The sequence below is a fragment of the Calliphora vicina genome, chromosome 1, assembly GCF_958450345.1.
Source record: "Calliphora vicina chromosome 1, idCalVici1.1, whole genome shotgun sequence".
NCBI classification, from domain to species: domain Eukaryota; kingdom Metazoa; phylum Arthropoda; class Insecta; order Diptera; family Calliphoridae; genus Calliphora; species Calliphora vicina.
The window spans coordinates 66,396,627-66,421,857 of NC_088780.1; the positions used below are offsets into that span (position 1 = coordinate 66,396,627).

Sequence of the window (25,231 nt, forward strand, 5' to 3'; positions counted from 1 at the left end):
TTCAGATTCATATTGTAAAGGTTTATCATATATATGTAAAGGTTTATCATAACCGTTTATTTTTCTAGCTTTATTAATTTCATTAATTTTTTTTAGAGTAAACAAAATATGACGCAAATTTCTACTTTATTTTATGTATCTAAGTCATTAATTTACAATATTCAAGAAGACTCATTATAAGAAATAACGTTTCACAGAGTCATCATTTTGCATTCTCACTCATTCAGGATGTGTCAAATACCATATTTGAAGGTCCTTTATGACAGAAAAAAACACCATGAAAAATTAAAAGGTACCCTTTGTGCTTTCTCAATTATTCATTCCATTAAATGGACGAAGATTGTTCTCACTTCATTCTAAAACATTTGAGCTTAAAATTATATTCAAAAAATATTCAAAAAATGGTATATGTTACGCCGATATCAATAACAATTGGTAACTTTTGACAGCGATTTGTACTTTAACCCGACTTATAAAAGTATAAAATTCTGTCAGAAGTTATCAATTGTTATCGATTTCGGAGAAACACATACCATTTTTTGACTCAATATTGGCGACGATGTCGACGACGCCAAGTAGAATAAGGGTGATTATTCTATTTTCATTATTACAGAAATTTAGATTCTCACTCAATCACGAATATATAAGGACGTCCATAATAACGCAATAATTCCACTTTTTCAGTTATTAATTTTCCAAAAAGGTACCGTTAGAAGATAAAAAGTACCAAATTTCGTCTAACTTACAAAGAAAATATATTAGAATTTGCCTCCCATATTATAATTCGCAATATAGTAATTTAAATAAATTATATTTAGAATAGACCTTGACAATAAAGATTGTTGATTGTTGAAAGTATTACACCCTAATTTATGTTTCTCTTTTAATCTATTTTGTATGAACTAACTGTTATAATTGTATCGCCAATGGCTCATACATTTATTTATTTAAATTTATTATGATTTTTATTTTTTTTAAATTTTTAATTATTTTGGTTTGTTTATATTTATTGTTTGTGAGCTACCTTAATGTTTACTTAAATTGTCTTATTTACCAATTGTATGATCATTGTTGTTTGGTTCATTTGTCCGTTAGGATTTTTTATATTGTTTTGTATTCCCTTTTGTTCATATTTGTTTACGAACTAATCGCACTTTTTGTCCCTAAATTATACTGCAGTATTTTCGTTCAGTTTATTTATTTGGAAACGAACTGTTGTAAAAGTACATAAACAAAAAGAAATTTGTAGGCTCAGTAATAACTGGCTTTAGAATTAAAATTTAGTTTGTTGGGGATAAAGACTGCGGTAAGTCGCTTAATTTATTTATAAGTTATTTTTTGTAACAAGTTCTCTTTTTAGAAATAAACGGTTGCTCAAGTATATTCATCATTAATTTAAAATTTGTGGTTCATTTATTTGGGACTTGTTAAATTCGCTGTCCTAAACATATACAGTCAGCGTCTAAAGAAAGTGTACAACTTGTTTTTACATTTAAAACATTTTATTTACATATTAAAAAACTATTTGTTCTCCAGTTCTAGTATATTTAACAAAACATTTAATTGTTCTCTTGCAATATATAAACAAAAAACTAAACTAGTTCAACTGCAACAAAAGCAGTAACAACAAAACCAAAAATACTCCATTTTTACATTGTAGAAAGTACACCACAGATGGCGTATGATCTAGTATATTCGAACTTTGACAGTTAAAGAGCTTTCTAGATGGTAATGCAGTGTTATAAATAGTGGCAGAGGTTGCAGTCGTGAGTGAGTTGATCAGAGACGCTTTTCGAAGAAACATCATCTAAGTGCCTTAAAGTGTGTTGTGTTTTTTTCAAGTAAATTCGTGTACATTATAAATTGTGTCTGTAATTCTGAGAATTTATAAACGTGTATAAGAAAACATTGAGTGGCTATTTCATTCTGTTGTTGTTGTACATTTTGAATAAATAAAGAGTTGTTACAATTTTTAAACTACTAAACGGCTTTTATTTGCAATCAAAAGTATCCGGTTTATTTAAAGGAAATAAACCAGCGTTTTGAAAAGGTTAAAACGTAACAATACAATAATTTTGAAAATTGTTTGAGATTGCAGAAGGCTTTGAAAGGTGAAGCCAGAGAGTGTGTGAAGTCGTTGCTCATCCACCCAAATAATGTGCCAACAGTTATAGAGCAATTAAAGTTACAATATGGTCGCCCAGAGTTACTTATTCGATGCCAATTGCAACAGATGAGGGAAATTCAGCCCATAACAGAAAATGCGATCGTTAAATTGGTGCCATATTCCATTAAGGTCAGAAATTTAGCAGCATTTTTGGAATCTGCCAATGGTTATCAACATTTGTCGAATCCAACACTCATGGAGGAGTTAGTCCAGAAGCTTCCAATGAGCAAACGTTTGGATTGGGTCCAGTTTTCTTCAACTTTACCTCAGTTGCCGACTATTTTGGATTATACTACCTGGCTCCAGCGTGTTGCAAAATTTGGTAAGAAATGTGCAAATAAGTAGTTCAAGTGGCAATAGATCTAGCAGCGATCCAAAACGAAAAGTGGATTTATATGCTTCTGATGGCCCAGAACGACAGTTAAAATGTTTTTTATTGTGTTGGCCCACATAAAATTTTTGATTGTAAGAACGTAGTATAAATATAGCGTTTCTGAGGAATTTAGAGGAATTTTTTTCCTCTAAACTGCCCGAGAAGAGGAATATTGAAAATTTGATGAGGCATATTGAAGAGCATTTTCTGAAATTAAGGCAGCGACAATTTGATGGCGAGGAATTGTTGGCAGAGAAAAAGGCAGCGAAAATTTGATGACGAGGAATTTTTGGCAGAGAAAAATGCAGCGACAATTTGTTAATTTTTGTTTTCTTGCTTCAGGTAATTTGAGTAATGTAGAAAAATGCTTTGTGTGTTGTATTGTGTGGAATTGATTTTGTTTTTTTTATTTCATTAGTTTTGTTGTACTATTGTTTAGAGGTTTTTAATACAGTTTTAATAGGAGGGTTTATTTTCATTTAATTAGTCTACATTAGGGTATACAATTTTATTCAAAGGGAAGATTAATTTTTTTATTAATGGGAGTATTTTTTTTTATTCACATTAAACAATATTTACATATGGAAGCTAAATTAAGATTTTCGCAATTTGAAATATTAAAGAGAAATTTGTACAATATTTGAATAAATTTACCATTTTTGTGAAAAGTTTGTTCACAAGAAACCTCAATGATACAAAAGAGGAAACAACTAATTCAAAAAGATTTCTACCAATTATTATTTCATACATTTTAAGTGGAGTTATTGGAAAAATTTTAGAAAATATTAAATAATTTATCCAAATTAATTGTTCTTAGGGTATACAATTTTATTCAAAGGGAAGATTAATTTTTTTGTTGCATCAAATTAAAAAATTGTACATCATAATAGCAAATATAACCACAAAAATTAAAAGTTTCCTCAGTATAACATAAAATCTAAACAATTTTCATAGTAGCAAATATAACCACGAACAATAAAAAATCTCTCTATTCAAATAAAAATTTAAATAACTATAACAGGTCTCACTAAGCCTTTAATTCACAAGTCTCCACTAAATATAACTTTAAAAGTAAAATAAAATGTTAATAAAAGTCTTTAATTTAACCAAATTTTAAGAAAAAATATGAATTACCTACTTAAAACAATATAAAATAAATCCCTACACCAGTTTTACAAATTTCAAACATTTTAATCTCAGAACAAGGTCTCAGATATAAAAATAAATTCACAAAATAAATATTTTAATCCAAATTTCAAGAAACAAATACCAATTATTTAACTGCTACAAATCAATAATAAATTATATTCAAACTTAGTTTTCAGTCTTTATTTGGGAATTGAACTTTCAACCTCCTAATTGATAAATTAGCTCATTACCAAATAGCCTGTCGAGTCATCTCAACTATATAATAATAACTTAATAAAATTCTGGTTATTGAAATTACTTTTTAAACACTAAACAACAATATTAGATGTATAACAAGGTCTCATTAAAAATAATTACAAGTCTCCACTTATTATAACTCCACTAAAACATAATTTTAACAATCAATGAAATCCCCTATAAAGTAAATAAAATTATCAATTAATGAAATGAAGAATAATAAAAATAGATTAATAATTTTTAATTCAAAATCAAATAAAGATTTCAAAATACAAAAATATAAATTTTAATATTAAACTACCTCAAGAGCATTAATGATCGAAATAATAATAAGGATTCAAAAAGAATTTTCCAGAATTTTCAACACAACATCCATTATAAAATTCTCCACTCAAACCTAACTTTGTCAAACAAATAAAAACCACCCATTTTAATCTCACATTTCTAACACAATATTTTAGATTCAAAAAGCTAATTAAGCTGATAATAAAATTTATCATTTTTAAAACATAAAATTAAATCAACAACAACTTTAACCACTACTTCAAAAATCCAATATCAGAGACTCAAAAATTTAAAATATTTACATCAGAGTCTAGATCAAATAATATTTTCTTCAACTATTTAGAACTACAAACATAAACAATTGCTAAAATAAAATATTCAATTAAAGTTTCAAACCTTTTTGATTTTAATTATATTTCTTTTTGCGAAGTCTCCATCCACATTTTTTCTGACATACAAACAACTCAATCCCAACTTCTCCAAGTCTCCAGAATTTCCAACACAACATCCAATTTATACAATTCCTCATTCAAATCAAACAAAACAAATAAAAAACACACATTTAAAAAGCTAATAAAGCTGATAATAAAATTTATCATTTTTAAAACATAAAATCAAATCAACAACATCAAAGTCCTTTATCAGAGTCTCCAAAATTTTCAAAGTTTACATCAAAGCCTACATAAAATAATATGGTCTACAAAATATTTCAAACTATAAATATTAAAAATTTCTCAATTCAATTCAAGTTTAAAAATTCTCTACTTTTTTACATTTCTACTTTTATAATTCTTTACTTTTCTACTTTTTTACTTTTTTTACTTTTTTACATTTCTACTTTCATAGTTTTTTACTTTTCTACTTTTACATTTCTACTTTTATAATTTTTACTTTTCTACTTTTTACATTTTTACTTTTATAATTTTTTACATTTCTACTTTTATAATTTTTTGCTTTCTACTTTTTACTTTTTTTACATTTCTACTTTTATAATTTTTTACTTTTCTACTTTTTACTATTAAACATTTTTAATTTTATAATTTTTTAAATTTTTACTTTTATAATTTTTTACTTTTCTACTTTTTTACATTTCTACTTTTATAATTATTTTGCTTTTATAATTTTTTTACTTTTCTACTTTTCTACTTTTATAATTTTAACTTTTTACTTTTCTACTTTTTTACATTTCTACTTTTATAATTTTTTGCTTTTCTACTTTTTACTTTTTTTACATTTTCTACTTTTATAAGTGTGTTTTAAAGTGTCATCTATTATTTTACGATAATTTACACCAACAAACTCCAAAAAAAAATTAAAAAAGCAAAAACAAAATTTTTTCTTTAACTTTTTGTTTAATATTATTAATTGTTAATTTTTTTTTATCTTATGTTGTATTATTAGCCGTTTCTTTTCATTCGGTGGAGGAATCTGATATATTCTTGGCACTTCACAAAATCAAATCTAATGCAGCTGGATATGATGGTATGAATTTGAAGTTCATTAAAATTATATATCCTTATATTTGTACACCACTTAATACCTCAATTATGACCTCTGAGTTTCCCGCTGCTTGGAAATGTGCCCGTGTAGTACCGATAAAAAAGGAGGGCAATTCTAGTTTGTTGGAAAATTTACGTCCAATTTCAGTAATTCCGATACTTTCAAAGATTAAAGGATCAGAATATATTATAAAGGATCAGATGATGAATTATATCAATCGTAATGAATTTCTTCATGTTAATCAATCGGGTTTTCGACAGAATTATAGTGCTACTTCTCTTTTAGTAAGTATATCCGATTCTATAAGAAGTAACCTCAATAATAAAAAATGTTGTGTTTTACTATCATTGGATTTATCGAAAGCTTTTGATAGAGTAGTTCACTCGAAATTGGTTATGAAACTATGTAATAAATTTAATTTCTCTTTTTCAGCGTGTAAACTAGCTTACTCATATTTACATGAAAGATCTCAGTTCGTATCTTTGGCGGGTAGAGATTCCGTTGCTCTAGAGGTTACTAGCGGTGTGCCGCAAGGATCTGTTATAGGTCCTTTATTTTTTATGTTGTATTTAAATGATTTAATGAATATAGTAGATGGTAATTTAGTGAAAATATTTTCATACGCGGATGACGTTCAAATGTTATTTACATCGGAAAGGCATTTTATTGATGTCCTGGATGCCAACCTTGATGAGGTTGTGAGTTGGATGAGTGATAATGGTTTTGAAATTAACCCTAGTAAGATAAGGGCAATTTGTTTTGGGTTTGACTCCGATGAGTTAAATATAAATGTGGGTAGTGTTAGGCTTAACTATGTTTCTGAGATGAAGTGTTTAGGAGTTTATATTGATGAAATGTTGAATTTTTCACGACACATAGATTATGTATGTGCGCGTGTAAATTTTACTTTAAGAAGTTTGTGGTCTCTGGACCTATACTTACCAACTAGTATGAGGAAACATATTGCTAGTTCTCTATTAATGTCGATTTTGTTGTATGGTATGGAGCTATGTAGTGGAACTAACTCTGTGATACTAAAACGTCTACATCTAACGTTTAATCGTATTGTTAGATATGTATACAGATTAGGGAGCATGTATCAGAATTTGTTTTAAAATTTATTGGCTTTACATTTGGAAACTTGATTCATTCAAGAATTTTGTTATTATTTTACAAGATTATCAGGAGAAATTGTCCGAAATACATCGCTGATAACTTTAAATTTTCTAGATCATTGAGGAATCCACAGATAATATTTTCTCAGATTGCCTCTGCTGTATATGAAAGATCATTTGAAGTGAGGGTATCTAGAGTATGGAATACGCTTCCTAGGGAATTAAAATCTTTTTCTTAGTCTGATGAAACTTTTAAAAAAAACTAATTAATTATTTGAAAGAACATAATTCTTAACTATGTAATTCTTAAATATATTATTTTCCATTAACAACTTTGTTATCGCTACATTTTAAAAGTATTATTATTTTATATTAATTTATATTAAACATTTTTATATATTATTTTGTCATAATTAAAATCATTTTTATAATTTTAAATGTATTATTGTTGAGTAGAATATAAGCCATATTTGGCCCAATGGGCTTGGTTTTTTTTTAATTTAAATAAATAAATAAAAAAAAAAAAATCGAAGGTCATATGTATTAGGAACGCATCGGGCTAATGCGCTGACTACGTAGTTCCTCAAAGCAAATGCCTACTTCTCACATTAAACGGGATTGAAATACCCATAAAGGACAACGTAGTATATCTTGGAGTTAATTTCAACAAGCTCTTTAAGTTCAACTGCCATGGACGAACTCTCCTAACAAAAGCTAAACGTATTACTGCGATGTTCTCTAGGTTAAACTCCTCCTGTACTAAGTGACAATAAGATATATCTTAACATATGCTTTCCCAATATGGTTTACCATATCTCCAACGGTTGCGAAAGAGTTGGAACTATTGGAAAGAAATATCCTACGTAAATGCATAAACTTTAACTTTAAAAATCGTACGGAAAGATTTTCCAACTCATTCATCTATGAGACTGCATCTATAACTCCATTTTTGCAAGTATTCCCTAGATATCCAGAGGAAATTTGTTGAGCGACTCTCAGAACATGAGAACCACCTAATGAATGAGATCTATGAATCACAAAAAGATATCGACTGGAATAGCCGCTATTATTTATCTCCTATTGGGATACTTAATGAGGAGATTACATAGGGTCTGATATTTTATGGACTAGTTTCCTGTGATATTTTATTGTACTGTATACTGGTATAATTGTAAATGTTTGTGATATTTTTATATACTTTAATATTTATTTGATTTTAATGCCAATTTATGAGGAATGTGGGTGGTTAATTAATGAGATTTCCCCAGAAACTCCTAATTATTGACTCCCAAACTGCTTTATGGATGGCCATTGAAGTCGATCATAGTTAGATTTAAGATATATTCCTATTTTGTTTATTCTAACGGATAATTTATTACAGTTGTTATTTAATTTTAAAAGTTTTAAGACCTTTCGGTTTTAATTGGTCTAATGTTAACAATCTGTTAACTTGAATTTGTTTCTTTATTATAAGTTCACTGTCGTGTTACCGTTATTGACATTGTTGTTTGTATTGTATATATATATGTATGTAATTTACCCTACACCACCATAGTGGGGAGGGTATTACGTGTTTGTGCAGATGTTTGTAACGCCCAAAAATATTAGTCTAACACCCACCTTAAAGTATACCGATCGACTTAGAATCACTTTCTGAGTAGATTAAACGATGTCCGTCCGTCCGACCGTCTGGTTGGCTGTCCATGTAAACATTGTGCGCAGAGTACAGGTCGCAATTTTGAAGATATTTCGATCAAATTTGGTACACATTATTTTTTCGGCCCAATGTCCAAGCCTATTGAAACTGGCTGAAATCTGTCCATTATTTCACATAGCCCCCATACAAATGTCTTTCCGAAATTGGACTTTATCGGTCATAAATGTTTAATTTGTAAATGTATCTCCACAAATTGCGCTCCAAATAAGTTTTATATATACAAAATTCATGTCACCAAATTTTGTTACGATCGGTCCATAATTAGTCATAGCTCCCTTATAGACCCGCTTCCGAAAATCACTTTAATGTGCATAAATCGCTTAAAAATGTTGGTATACTCACAAAATTCAACATAGTAAACATAAATCACACGACCTAATTTCATGGTGATCTGGCCATAATTGGTCATAGCCCCCATATAAGGCCCACTTCCGAGAATCACTCAAAAATATAAATTATTGAAATTCTAAAAGAAAAATGTTTTTGCTCTTTTACTTAGTGTAGGGTATTGATCGACCATACTTTCTTAATTGTTTTTATTTAATTGTTGTTTATTTGAAAGTTTAACAGACTGTTAAACCTCTGCAAACTTGTCAAAAGTTGTTTACAAAAAAACTGTTTTATTTACTTTTTTAGCTTCAAAAAAATTAATTGTTCAAAAGTCTATAATAAAAAACAAATCACAGCATAGATTAGATTAGATTCTTTATTAATTTTTTTTCTTTAGTTTTACATTTTTATACAATAGTGCTTATATGTAATACATAAAATAATAAAGACTAGGATCGCCTGGTGGTCAAAATTCGACCACTAATAACGAAAATATACAGTTACGTTTGAGTATACACAAACATATTTTTCACGTTTGTGTACAAATACACGTGTATTTAGATGTGTATAAACATGTTGTTGTTGTTTTTTCAAGCAAATTTAACACGCTTTTTACCACTTTTATGAAAAGAATTTTTTTAAAAAAAATTATATTGTGCACATCTAGAGAAAATAACCTTTTAAACCATATAAGTTTCATCAATATCGGTGGACAATAACATACTTAAAAGTGTACCACAAAAAAACGTGTGGCCTATTTATATATAAGATATTACGGCATGGTTTATAACCGTCTGCCGGAAGTTTCCTATTAGAATAATAAATTAGATTTTTCTTGAAAAAGTATAAATTTATGAAAAGAGTTCTTAAAAACAAAACAATTTAAAAATTATATTCATTTATTAGTATTTTTCTGTAATTTAAGGCCTTTACTATATAATTATATAATGGGTACCAATTTTCATTTTCCCCACCATTCAAAATTTCAAACATTTCACAATCTGCCAATCTTGAACAAGAAAATGACATATATCTAATTTCCCTTAACACGGGACATCTACCTAAGAAATGAAGTAGTGTTTCTTCTTCATTTAGATTGCAGAGCGAACATATTCTGCTTTGTACTGACATGTATGGATTAGCATTTAGGCAAAGGAGGTCGCCACGAGTTCTCATTATAATTGATATCACATTACTGTTAAAGTTCTCATTACAGTACGAGTTTCCTTTAAAATGATCTAAATATACATATGTTCTTCTCAGACTTTGTAGAGCAGAAATATGATAATCATATGTAATTTGTGTTTTCATTTTTTGTATCAGTTGAATACATGTATTATTCCAGACAAGTTTACAATTATCAATATTTCTAAAATTTAGCTCGTAACTAGAGGCCCGTTCAGATAAGTCCTTATGCCAATAAATACTTCTGTTAATAATAATCTTGGAAAGTATATGTGGTAGTCTGTGTATTTCCATATCGACTATTGTTTTAGAAATATATTTTAAATGTAGGCTATATGTATAAATATGCGCTTCTTCTTGTCCAGTTTCCAATGCTATCACGTAATTTGGTGTATTTTCAGGTAGCTTCAATATCCTTTTCGTAAAGAATCTCTGAATTTTGTTCACATTTTCAAAACCTGTATAACCCCAAATTTGAGATCCATAGGATTCGATTGCCCTCACAACTGATAGAAATAAATTCCATTTTGCTTTTAGTGACACATCCCTCTTACCAATAAAATATTAATACAAAATTTAGCTGCGTCAATTCTAGAACATATGTGTTTTGTGAATACCATTGTTGGTGTTAACAGGAAACCCAAATATTTGTATTCATTTACCATTTTGACTTCCTCATTATTAAATTTCCATTTTTCATTTGATGCCAACCGACCACTTTTTCGAAATACCATTATGTTTGATTTAGATAAATTTACTTCCATTCCCCAAATCTTACAGTAATTTTCTAAATTTCCAATAATTTTTTGCAAAGTATATATATTGTCCGACAACACAACAATATCATCTGCGTACATTAGCACTCTTATATTTGTATCAGCTATAAATAGACCACCACCCAAGTTATCATGTAGATCATTTAAATACATCGCGAATAATAATGGAGATAGTAAACATCCTTGTTTAACACCTGAGTTTGTAAGAAAGTACTCTGACAGCTCTGTCCCAGTCCACACTGCAGATTTGGTACATTTATATACGTTTTCAATAAAATTTACTATTTTTGTAGCAATTCCTAATTGATGGAGTTTATATATTAAGGATTTTCTTGGGACACAATCGAAAGCAGCTCTAAAATCGACAAAGAAAGCGTAAACCTTCTTCTTCTCATGGAATTTGATATTTACTATAGAAGTTAGGTTATAAATATTATCAATTGTTGAATATCCTTTGCGAAGCCCAGCTTGAAACTCATTAAGTATTTGGTATTTATTTATCCACTCCGTCAGACGTTCGTGTATTGCTCCCATCATAATTTTGGCTATACAATTCATGAATGAAATGCCTCTATAGTTATTAGGTAGACTGATATCCCCTTTTTTGTATAAAGGTAAAATAATACTTTTTTCAAATTTTTCTATAGTTTAATCGAAATATTTTTTAAAACAATAAGCATTTATATTACTTTCAATACAATTGTTATTTTGCTTTAATTCTTTTGCTAACTTCCACCATTGTTTGCTGTCAGTAATATAGTTTAGTTTCAGTTCTAGTAAATCATAGTAATTTTGCTTCTTATTTCTACACAACTCTTTGAATAGTTCTTTCTTCTCTAAGTATCCTTGTTTATCCTCATTTTTTTGAGTTTTTCGGAACTTATTTAAAGCATTAAAAGCTTTTTCTCTAGAAACTTTGCACTGCACATCGAACCACTTGCGCTTAAAATCAATTTTATTTCCTCTTGTTGTAGGTGATATATAGGAATCAACTATTACTTGACTAAGGTCTTGTAAATCAGCCTCCGGATTACACAAACTCAAGTGATTCAGATTCTGGTTAACTCTGATACGGTAGTTGTTATTATTCTTTTCATTCCACATCAGTTTAGGTATTAAAGTTTTATTTTTTACGTCCCTTAATGAATTTTGTATGTTTATATTTAATTGTATTGGTTGGTGATCTGACCAAATTTGACACTCCACTGTAAATGATTTTACTGCTTTAAGGATATTTAGTGAAACGGCACATACATCGTTTACAGAGCTACCAACAAACGTAAAGCAACCTTCTTCGTCTCCAATTGTCCTTCCGTTCATAATAATCAGGCAGTAGTTATTACAAAATTCCAAAAAATGTTTACCATTTGTTGTTGTGATTTTATCCATAGATTTTCTATCAATTAACCCTGCCTGAAATCCATATTCTGCCATATTTTCTAAGTCTTGCTGTTCATTTCCTATTCTAGTATTAACGTCTCCCATAAGAATTGGATTAGGTATATCATTTTCATGTACTACGGTTTTTAAAGCTTCAAACTCATTTTTCCAATCAGCACCACGAATATAAATAGGAATAAAAGTAAACTCAGTTGCTTTAGTTTTAATATGAACCGTATCGGCGCCTCCATACTCTATGAATTTATGCGTTACTCCAATATCCTTTAAGTTTTTACGGACTCCTATTATGTAACCACCTATTCCTCTTCCATGTGAACTATTGCGAGTTGCAGGTCTCCATTTAACGTTATAGTTTCTGAATCTGTATTTAAATTTACAAATTTTGTTAAGTTCTATATGAGTCTCCACCAGAATGAATATATCTGCATGTTCTATGTATTCAAAAAAGTCCAGATTGTGAAATTTGTTTTCAAGGCCATGTATATTGTACGATATTATGCTAAGTTTACAATTATTATTTTCATTACAATTTTTCTTATTATCTAAACATAGATTTACATTTTTACTTCCGGCTACAATTAGTTTTTTTGATTCAACAAAGTCTTATAGCTTAAGGCCCAAATTTTGTAAATCACGTCACCAAAGTGATATTTATATGGAAAGCAAAAACAAAATTTCAAAAATTTTAAAAAATTGTTTTTGTTTTATATACAAAATTTTCAAATTATGAAAGGCAAATCAACGTTTGAATTTTGGTGCGTTTGTTCTGTTAAGAATTTGTATATAAAACAAAAACAAATTTTTAAAATTTTTTAAATTTTGTTTTTGCTTTCCATATAAATATCACTTTGTGAAGTGATTTACAAAATTAGGGCCTAAGTTTACAGAATTTATTTGATCTTTAAAAATACTTTCTAATACATTTTTTCCATTTTTACTACCACTCATTAAAACATAATCTTTATTCCAATAGAACCATTCATTATTTATTTTCATTCTATCATTTCTTACTAAAATTTTTTGATTTCTATCTAAATTTCTAAGTTGTTTTTTCAGATTTAGCATAACGTTTTTATTTTGTAATTTTTCTTCAGTAAGATCCCTATCAACATAAATAGCTGTTCCTACCAAGTTTTTTGCGTTCTTAAATACTTGTTCTGCCATTTCTTCTGTTTTGAATTCCGCTACAGCACATACCTTATCTTCTGTTTCAAAAAGCTTTCTAACGTATTTTACCTCTATATCCAAAATTTGCATCTTTTGCGTACAAACTTTCTGAATATTTGCTTTCAATGGTCCATTTTTGTCGACTCCACTGAAAACTATATTTTTTCTTTTATTTTTTTCAACCAGACGCATTAATTCCAGGTGGTCTTTCTTTCTTTCAGCTTTCAATACGTTTACTTCTTCTTTTAGAGCTTCATTTTCCATCTTAAGAAATCCTATTTGTGTACAGCATTCTTGCATAGATTTATTTATCTCTACTATATCATCTTTTGTTGATAGATTTTTAAGTTTTTCATCTAATATAGTTTGGATTGATACCTGAATTATATTAACAACTTCTGATAACTGCATACTACTCGGTAACAGCCTATTTTCTTCATTGGACATCGCATCTGGTGATATTATATCCGTATGCTTTCTTTTGATTTGTGGTGTAGATTTTGGTGTTGCCAATTTTCCTTCCTTTGTTATAGTACTTTGCATCCTAAAAGTATGCTCCGTTTTCACATCAACGTTTTTTAAATTAAATTTGGGTTTCTTATAGAAGAGCTTATGTTCCATAAAAAAGCTTTTGAGCTTTAAGTTGCTTACTGCTATATGTAGCTTAATTTATTTATGTTTATTAGTTACATATTACACCATAACCGGCAACATTTCGAAAACAGATGATCTTCGTTAAAGTTATTATTTTTGTCTTTACTTTGTAGTTTTCTTATTAAATATTATTTATTTCACTTTCGATTTATTACAAAATACAGCAGCTTTGCAACAAATGATGATTTTAGGCACAATTCCTGCACGATATTTATTTATAATTTTCAAGTATAACGACTTTTAATGTGGGATTTATTTAACAAAATCAATAACAACACGGAGTAATTTATAATCGCGTTCTTACCCTTTCACCAGGGTTGGAATCTCACAGCATAGTGAAGATATTAAATTTATGACGTGTTTCTCCTTTATTTATTGGGCCTTTTTAATAGAAGCCGTTTGTTTGGCTGCCTTGACAAGTATTGAATTCTCTACTCATAGTTTGTACAAATTGTTAAGACCAAACGTGGCTCTAACATTGTCCGAGGAAAAGAATTTCTGCATCAGCCATGGGGGACACTCTTTGCCATTTTGAAACAGCTGACGTGAGAAGCTGCAATCCGATATGCGATACTTTTGAGCAATTTCGGGAAAATGGCCTACATCAATTTTTCCAAATTGTACTCAGCCGATATTTCGGCCAAAATGGGTGCAAAATTTACACAGCTAGGATTCCATACCATATAAAAGCCCATAAAATCACATTTGCTACTTTTGTGTACAAGAATGATGAGGAAAAATAGTTTATCATTGTAACACGACCCGTTTTGCAGCTTCTTATCATTATCACAACTAGGAAAAAGAACAAAATCTTTGATTCACGACTGTCCGGGTCGCACATTTCTTCTTCGCCCCTATGCTTGAATATTCTGGAGCAAATACTTCTTGGAGATATGTTATTGTTGGATCTGTCTCTTGTTTTGCATTGGAAAACATTTTAAAAATAATTTTTTATTTTATTTTTTATTAAATTTATTATTATTTTTGTTTTGCTGCTTTTGACACATTTGCCCCTCAAGCAACAATAAAACACAATGTTGTTTTTGCAATGTTGTACTTGTTGTAATATCAACGCCACCTGTACAGTAAATTCGCCTTGAGATTCACGTAGTGTCAGAAAATGAAAGAAAGTCTCGAATAAAATTTTACTACTACTACTACTACCAAGGTCTATTAATAAGGTCTGTGCAACTCTACAACAATTCAAAAACAAAAAGAAAAACAGGCATTTTGTTTGTGTAAAACTATACTGAACTTGTCAAAAACATTAACAAAACAAACATACATAATATAATTTTATTTTCAACAACATACATTTATTTTTTTTAGATATATGAAATTAAAGAACTATTGAAGAGCATTAACGCATTTTTTATTATTTTTTTATGTTTTTAATTTATTTTTTCCGTTTTCAATTTGTTCACGACACTTTTTATTATTTTTTTATGTTTTTAATTTATTTTTTCAGTTTTCAATTTTGTCACGAAACGTTAGAAAAGTAAACAAATTTGAAAAAAATACAATGGCGCTCTAAAAATGTAAACAAATTTTGACAAACACAGTATGTAAACACAAAGGGACAAAAAATTATCAGCTGTTTAGTTGCACAGACCTTATTAATAGACCTTGACTACTACAATTCTTTCCCTCGAAATTAAAACCAACAGCTGATCATTTGTTGTACAGTAATTTTGACTTACCTGCACAATCAACTTTGCACGATATTTTGTGTAGGTAAGTTAAAAATGCAGTTAACCTCAATGCACTTACCTGCTCATTGATGCTGTTAAGTGCAGTTACAGTTTACTGCCCAAAAAAGCAGCTAACGGCAAATAATTTACACGAAGCTTTGTGATTTTTCCGTCTAAAAATAACGTCAAATTGATATTTTAGCTACTTTTAAAATTATTAAGAAGTGTACAACTTATTTTTTCATTCAAAATCGTATTTTTCTTATTTGTTTTGATTTAATTTTGTATTAGGCAGCTAAATTAAATTTTTTTCATGAAAACCACCCAGCAAAAAATAATGGAAGTGCATCTTTACATATGACATTTTAATCACATCTAAAGTTGCAAATGAATCTTTTCTACCTCTGAAGATGTGATTTTAAATATGGGTATTTGACACAGAATTATAAATATTTCGTTGATGTAATTGTTTCCTACATTTTTTGAATTTTATACAATTTATTAAAACCTGTAAAAATTGGTATACAAACAATTTTTACATTTTTTTATCATTAAAATTAATCAACCATTGTTTCATAAATTTTATAACTACATTAAAATCAATTCATAAATGCTCAATTACATCACTTTTTTTCTATTATTTATATTTCCATCCAAGATGCCAAAAAATATAGGTATCCACTACCTACATTAAAATAACACCTTAAAATCGAAATTTAATCGCATCGAAAGCATCGAATTAAGTAAAAAGTTGTCAAAAATGAACAACATCCCTCCAATGACAAGCTAATGTAAAATTCATAGCTTTTTCACCAAAATTGGAAGTACATCAAGCATGCTATTTGTTGTGAAAATTCTGCATCTTCTTCCTCACTTTTTTTGCTGGGCAGTTATAGATTCCAAAAGTATTAGTGAAAGGCAGGTAAGTCAAAACTACTGTATATAAAATTTTTCGCACGAAACAACCATCATTTTTCGCAAATATGAACAGAGTACTAAGCTTATAGTATTATAAATCGTTACAAGACCACAGGAAGTATAAGCAGAAAACCAAAACAAGTGAAAAAGTTATGTCAAGAACCCAACTTTAAAGAATATATTAATTTCAATTAAAAATAATCCTGGGATGTCCGACCGAGATCGAGCTAAAAAATTTAATAAATATGTTTATTAAAGTACTACCAAGTGATCAAGTACCCAAACCGCACAGAAAACAGGAGTCTGCTGCCAAAAAACGTGCTCGTCTAATATACATCAAAGTTTTAACAATATTTAAAGGCTGCATAATGATGAATGATGAAACATACGTAAAATGTGATTTTAAGCAGTTACCTGGAAACAAATTTTATATTGCAACGAAGCGTGGAAACGTCGGCTGTAAATACAAGTACATCAAATTGGATAAATTTGGAGAAAAAAATATGGTATGGCAAGCGATATGCAGTTGTGGTTTGAAGACTGCATTTGTGGCATCATCATCAATGACGTAAGAATTATAATGAACGTCTACAAAAAATAATATTACAGATTATTAAAGGGCACAAACATTCAGTAAAATTTTGGACTGATCTTGCTCCATGCCACTATTCAAATCTTGCCATGAAGTGGTACAATTTATGAATCCTCCTAATTGTTTACAATTTCGACCTATTGAAAAATATTGGGCAAATGTTAAAAATAAATAAAAGAAGGGTAATGAAAAAGCACAAAACGAACGTTTAATGTTAAGAAAATAGAACAAGTATGCTGCAGAGGTCGGCTCTAAAGATGTGCAAAAATTAATGGGACGTATTAAGAGACATGTTCGTTCTTTCGGTCCATATTTTATGTTGGTCATTCTTTATAATTTCTATCACCCAAAACTTAATAGGACACTGCTAACGTTCAATATACATATATTGTGATATTTGGATCGAGATCCATTGTAATGGATTACGCAAAATTAGGTTATTCTGGATCGCGATCCAATAATATCGCGATACTGGATCGCGGTCAATATATATTGAACGTGTAGCAGTGCCCATATATGTAACAATTTAGAGCCTAACATCAAATAAAAAAAGTAATTTAAATTAAAGGGTTATCTTATATATAAAAAGAAGTGTACATTTTGATGTCACCACTAACTGCGAAAACGGGTCGACCGATTTCAACCAAAATTTCAGGGTACGTTGGGGATGGTCTAATGTGAAGTTTGCACGAAATCGGCATAGTGGTTCCAGAGATATGGCTGGACCGATTTTTATCAAATTTTCTGTGCGGAGGGGCGTAGTAAAATCAAATTTTTACACTACACCGCTAATGATTTCAAGGTCAGTAATTATGTACTAATTTTAAATTCGTTGCTTAACATCATTCTAAAAATTTTAATTCACAGTAGTGTACTCTGAAGCGAATGATTTGGAGTAACATGTCCGGTACATACCAAATTTTCATATCGTTCGATAAAACAAGTAGGCCGCTCTTAACATTGTACTATAAAAGTGCTTTTATATCAGTGATGTTCAAAAATAAAAATGAAGATATTTGGTGAGAGAGTTACCCAGCAAACATAATGTCAAACACTTAAAATAACAACAAAATGAAGAAAGTTTAAATTTAGAATTTTTGTCAAATAAAACCAATTTATTAAATGAATATAATTTAAATTTTAAGGAAATGAAAGAATATACATTATACGGCCGAAATACTCTCAAATTTTTTATTTATTTTTAACTTTGTTTTTTTGTGTTCAATTGTAATTGAAACGCGTGTGTTTGCTATGCTTCATCCAAAAACCAACCAACAACAATGCTTATTGAATTTCTGAAAAAATGAGACATTTATTACGCTCTTTAAAAGAGCGTAACAAATGTGTTTAAATTTTTTAAACAATTGTTGTATGGGATGAACATCACTGTTTTATATTATCAACCGATGATAAACAAAATTTCCGAAAGTACAACTAATATAGTAAACAACGTCGACAAATCAAATTTCGTTCCCGCCGAACTTCTGCCAAATGCAAATGAATATTCAATCCGTTGTCGACAAGGTATTCACAAGTCTTACAACCAACTACAAAAATTGGGATTGGCTGTGGGAACGTGCAATTTTGGTACCAAAAAATGATGATGTCAACAAGCTCAATGAGCGAATTAATTGAAACTGACTGGCGAAACAATGAAATACAAATCGATTGACACAGTAATGAACGAAAAACAAGCCTCAATTATGCTACTGAAACATTGAAGGTTGGATCACAGATGTTTCTCCGCAACATAAACGCGCCAAAATTATGCAACGGAACACAATTGACCATCAAAAGATGTTCACCAAATTTAATTGAGGCAAAAATCATCGGTGGCAGATTAAACTGCGAAGACGTAATGATTTCACGCATACCAAAGATTTCCAACGACAAAGCTACAACTTTGTCAAATGACCACCTCAGTGTTTCGGGTGCGATGTCAGGTCGGGCGAGTCCGTGCTTTTTTTGTCCGACACTGTATATTCAAATCGAGATGTAATATAAAACAGAATTATTGTAAGGGCCAGCAACGCGGACCGGGTTCAGCTAGTAGGTTTATAAAGCTAAAGTGTTTGTTAACAAATTTGTGCTTTAAATCTATATTGTTACGTTTTAACCTTTACAAAACGTTTGTTTATTTCCTTTAAATAAACCGGATACTTTTGATTGCAAATAAAAGCCGTTTAGTAGTTTAAAAATTGTAACAACTCTTTATTTAAAATGTACAACATTATAAAGTGTATCTGTATTAAACGCAGAAATACAGATACACTTTATAATGTACACGAATTTACTTAAAAAATACAACACACTTTAAGGCACTCAGTTGATGTTTATTCGAAAAGCATCTCTGATAAACTCACTAACGACTGCAACCTATGCCACTATTTATAACACTGTCATCTGCACTCTAGATTGCTCTTTAACTGTCAAAGCTCGAATATTCTAGATCTTACTAATACATACGCCATCTGTGGCAAAGTAAATTAATAAAGTAGCGACAGTACTACAACAAATACAACATTTACAAAAACCACAAGCAATTTTGTTTTTGGTTTAAGGTCTGAGCTGTCAAAGTGGCCTGTTGTTGTTTTTGCTTTTGGGCTTGTTGTATTTTTCGCCACAACAACCACAAGTGAAATGACAGTTCAGACCAAAGTAAAAAAAATAGTCAGCTGTTCTACTGAGTCTACTTTATTAATTTACTTTGATCTGTGGTGTACTTTCTACCAAAGTAAATTAATAAAGTAGACTCAGTAGAACAGCTGACTATTTTTTTTATTAAGTCTGAACTGTCAATTCACTTGTGGTTGTTGTGGCGAAAAATACAACAAGCCCAAAAGCAAAAACAATAACAGGCAACTTTGACAGCTCAGACCTTAAACCAAAAACAAAATTGTTTTTGTAAATGTTGTATTTGTTGTAGTACTGTCGCTACTTTATTAATTTACTTTGCTTTCTACAATGTTCTTTAACTGAATCAACGCGTATTAACAAGGTGAGTGCATAAAATCAGCTGTTTCTTAATTCGCTGTGGTTTTATGTACACTATATGTCAAACTTTGTTTATGTTTACATTTGTTGTTGTAAGTACGCCTTGAACTGAATATTCGAATTCGAATATACGGTCACAAAGTATACAGAGGCGTCAAATTTGACAGTTCAAAAACACTAAAATCAGCTTTTTTTGAAATTGTTTCGATAGAAAGAGAAAACAAATTTGCGGTTTAATACAGACAGTGCGTTAAAACAAACATCTATATAAATAAGCACAAAACCAAACCAGTTGAAATTGTTTCGAATGAACGAGACAAATATATTTTTTTTGCCATGTCGCCTCTGTATACTTTGTGATACGCTCGCAGCAAATAGCGTTGCCAACTTACGATCAATGGTCAACTGAAAGCTTTTATTCAATGTTAATAATGCCCACAGATATGTCAAAGTTTGGGCACTGCTATTTGAAAGCATTATGCAACTTTAAATCAGCCGTTAAAGTCGTTATACATATTTGAATTCAAGTACAATTTCGTAACAAAATAAATTAAAATCAAATGTCGTTCGTTGGTAATTGCATCAGTAGAGAACTTCCGGAACGATTTAGACAATTTTTTTTAAAATGTTGGTCATAGCCCAACTTAGGTTTTTGCGGAATGAAAAATTTACCACGCCCACTTTTTTAGATTTATCTAAAATCGGAAAACGGCTACACCGATTTGGCTAAATTTTTATTTAAATGATCATAGAATCCAATTTAGTTATTACTGAAAGAAAAATTGATCACGCTAATTTTGTTTCGATATATCTAAAATCGCAGGACGCCTGGACCGATTTAACTAATTTTTTTAATGTTCGCAATACATAGTCCGCAAAAGTTTTTACATAAATAAAAATTATCCACGTCCACTAAAACGCCCACTTATTAAATACATCTGCAAAATACATCGGTCTGTGATCAATCATATTTCAGACCAAAATTCGATTACTTATATAAAAACTCACAATAGCTTAAATCGATAACTTGGCCAATAAGCGTTGAATCAAGAAAAGGACCTCGATCTGTGATCACTCATATTTCTGACCAAAAATCGATTTTTTCATATAAAAACTGAAAATATCTAAATTCGCTAATAACTTGGACAATAAGCGTTTAATCAAGAAAAGGACCTCGATCTGTGATCACTCAAATAATAATTTCTTAGCAAAATTCGAAATTTTAGTTTTTTAAAACAGCATGAAAAATATATTTCTATAACGACTGCGAAGATTAAAAACATGTTAAGCGGTATATGTATTTCGAAAATACGAGCTAATCTAAAAAACGGTTAACACCACTGAATTAAGCGTACCCGAATTAGTTTAAGCCCCTGGGTCACCCTCTTGACAATCAGAAACTCGATTTTGAATTTTTGCCTAGTTACGTCCGTTTGCATTTAAGGTGACGATATGTATGTACATATGTTTTCGATTTAACGCGATTTTTAGGTCACAATTTCTTTTTTGTTATGTGACTGACGTATTGTTTTACGCGAAATAAAAAATTGTTGGCCCCACAAAAGCATTTTGTTCTAAATTAGAATCTCGTTTTACGCGAATTTGATTTACACGCAATTTTATTGGGCCTACCTGTATAGGGAATCCATGTCAACTAATTATATGATGACCTATTTTTCTTTTAATATTGAAATTTTAAAAGAAAAATATTTTTGTTGATTGACTCAGTGTAGGGTATTTTATGGTCATGCATTAAACACATTCAATATTTTTTTACTTAATTAAGAGAAGTTTCTGATAACCATATTGAAATAAATTAATAACAAGTACATAATTGATTATAACCATATATATATTTTTACTCAAAATAATTGTTTCAATCTTAATTACTTTGGAATTTTGTACGGTTATTTTTTATTAAAGTGGCACCACTGAATTATAAATCAGCTGTTTAATTGTAGCTGTCGTCTTTAAAATAATTCAATAGCTGACACACGACTACAACTGTAACCAGCAGAATTTGTGTTCGTGTAGTCGTGTAGCCTGTTGTCTTGAATGTGTTTAATGCATCAGGCTTGACCGACCATACTTTTTTACTTCTTTTTAATATAAAATAAATCAATAAAATAAAACAGAAATTGTACAAATATATACATATTCCATTTTTAAAAGATTTTGATGAAAAAAATAATCTTAAGATATGTTCAGTACATAGTTTTTATTGGTAATATGTATATTTGTGTGTATCGATATTTAACATTATAAATTTACAACTTTATTTAAGAACACTTTATAAAAAAATCTAATAACATGCTTAAATATGTAATATAAATATATTTAGACATTAATGTAAATAAAACTTACAATATAACCACCATCCAGAAGAGACATTTTGTGAGAAAACTATACAATAATTAAATCAATATTCTACGATGTCCGTACTGGTTAAATTAATTTATATTCCGTTTTCCACAGATTTGTATAATAGCGTTGAATAGAAAATCATTTCCAAAATAGGGCTCACAGGATCGACATATTTGAGCTTTGACGATTTAAATTTAAAATAAATAAATTTTTCGCAAGAGCCGCAGATTTTCAAACACTTCTACAAAAACAATAAACATTATAAAGGTCAACCAGTGCTGCCATTTTATTTTTTAGCTACACATGAACTGGCAGTATCATTGGGCAACTTTTGGTATAATTTAATAGTAGGGTTCTATAAGTCGATTGTTCGATAATTCGAATAATCGACTTTTTGCTGAAAAAAGTCGAAAATGACTTTTTGGTCGGAAAAAAGATGAACAATCGATGTTATCTCAAAAGTCGAATGTCGACAAATGTCGAAAATAGTCGATAAAAGTCGAATAGTCGATAAAAGTCGACCTTTTAGATTGTTAAAAAAAATTTAATTGCTACATTATACTAAAACTATTGCAATTTGGTACACTTGCATTTTTTGTAGTATATGCTAATATAAATAATAAATAAATGTTTATAAATTAAAGCTTTTTTCTACACAACATTCTTCTAACTATTATCGCCTTGATAAATTTCATTTTTATTGCTAAACATTATAAAAGGCGCATCAATAAATGTAGAAACTATGTATTTTTTATAAGATATGGTAAAAAGTTGAAAAAAGTCGAAAATAGTCTAAAAAAGTCGATTTAACTAAAAAGTCGAAATTTCAAAAAGTCGACTTTTATAAATTACCAAAAGTCGAAAAGTCGACTTTTTAAAAAACGAAAAAAGTCGATAGTTCGAAAAGTCGACTTTTTAAAAAACGGAAAAGTCGACTTTTTGTTGCGGCTATAGAACCCTATTGAATAGTAAGTGTTGGCAACAGGGATGTCAAAATTGGTACAATTATATTTTTTTTGGGACTATTCAAAATGGAAAAGTTATTTATTTTATTTAGTAATAAAAACCCAATTTGGCCAAAATAATATTACATAGTTATACAATAAACCTAAGTATAAAAAGAAGGTTTAAATCTATATCAGCGAGCTGCAGTGAGCTCTCAAATGAGCTCTCTTGTTTTTGTTTTCACATGTACGCAAGCACACACATTGTATAAAAACAGTCAGTCTCGCCCAGAGGTGTCAAATTTGACAGTTCAAAAACACTAAAATCAGCTTTTTTTGAAATTGTTTTGATAGAAAGAGAAAACAAATTTGCGGTTTAATACAGACAGTGCGTTAAAACAAACAACTATATAAATAAGCACAAAACCAAACCAGTTGAAATTGTTTCGAGAGAAGGAGACAAATATATTTTTTTGTCGTGTCGCCTCTGTATACTTTGTGGTCTCGCATGATCATTGATAGAAGCAGGTTGTGTTACGCTTTTATGCTTGTTTATTTCATTATTTCAGCTATTTGTTTTTGTTTTTGCTAGAGAATAATACTCAACTCATACAACTACAATATCTAAAAACTGTAGTGGTGTGAGTTTGCATTTCGCTGATCTATATAAATAAAAATCAAATGTCGTTTGTTGGTAAGTGTATCAGTAGAGAACGGCCGGACCGATTTAGACAAATTTTTTTTTAAAATGTTGGTCATAGCCCAACTTAGGTTTTTGCGGAATGAAAAATTGACCACGCCCACTTTTACGGTAAATTTTTTCGATTTATCTAAAATCGCAAACGGCTACACCGATTTGGCTAAATTTTTGTTTAAATGATCATAGAATCCAAATATCTAAATTCGCTAATAACCGATTTTTTATATAAAAACTCAAAATATCTAAATTCGCTAATAACTTGGCCAATAAGCGTTGAATCAAGAAAAGAACGTCGATCTGTGATCACCAGGGAAACCGGAAATCTGCTCCAAAAAAGAGTTTTAAGCGCTTTAAATATGCAGTAAAAACTTTAAAATATGCTCTTGAAATTTAAAAAATATGCTCTTAAAAAAACAAACTTTTACATAATTTTCAACTAAAAAATATACTTTTATTTAAAAAAATCAATACAATTCATTTCTAAAAAGGTAAAGTAACATAAAATAAACAAAAATAACATGAACTAAAACAAGTATAACAAAAAATAAATACAACATAAAAACAATAGGAACTTAAGCTATGAAAAGGACTCGAGAGGTATTTTTTGGTGATATTTTATATAAATATAAAGTCACTTCTTCAATTAAGGTTATTATTGCAATAAATTACAAAATATTGACTTAAATTTTCAAATAAAAATCGTATTGGATCTGCAAACATTTTTATACATAGAAAATGTTCTTTCGACATCAACTGATGTTATAGGAGCAAATTTAAAAGACAATATTTCTTTAACACTTAGAACGGTTAAGTTTGAATTAGAACTAAAATTTGATATTTAGATGGCGCTATTATTAAAATAGTGCTTATTTTATATTAAAAAAAAAGCCATCTATTTTTCAATTTTGAATTTCAAACAAACGAAGTAAAAACCTGTAACACAACAGCGAAAAATTAGTAAGACAAAATTTG

The 25,231-nt window shown here is 29.4% G+C and overlaps 1 protein-coding gene and 1 pseudogene across 2 annotated transcripts in view; both read right to left on the reverse strand.

The window, feature by feature from the left end:
- The window catches only part of LOC135963175 (endoplasmic reticulum metallopeptidase 1-like), a 421,657-nt gene extending 398,888 nt beyond the window's left edge, over positions 1-22,769 (reverse strand). For both annotated transcript variants that reach the window (XM_065514948.1, XM_065514947.1), the window contains exon 1: positions 22,616-22,769. In XM_065514948.1, coding sequence (XP_065371020.1) covers positions 22,616-22,642 — 27 coding nt within the window. In that variant the 5' untranslated portion in view covers positions 22,643-22,769. The remainder of the gene's footprint in view (positions 1-22,615) is intronic.
- Positions 14,429-15,834, reverse strand: LOC135948863 (thioredoxin-related transmembrane protein 2 homolog; annotated as a pseudogene).
- Positions 22,770-25,231: the final 2,462 nt, after the last annotated feature.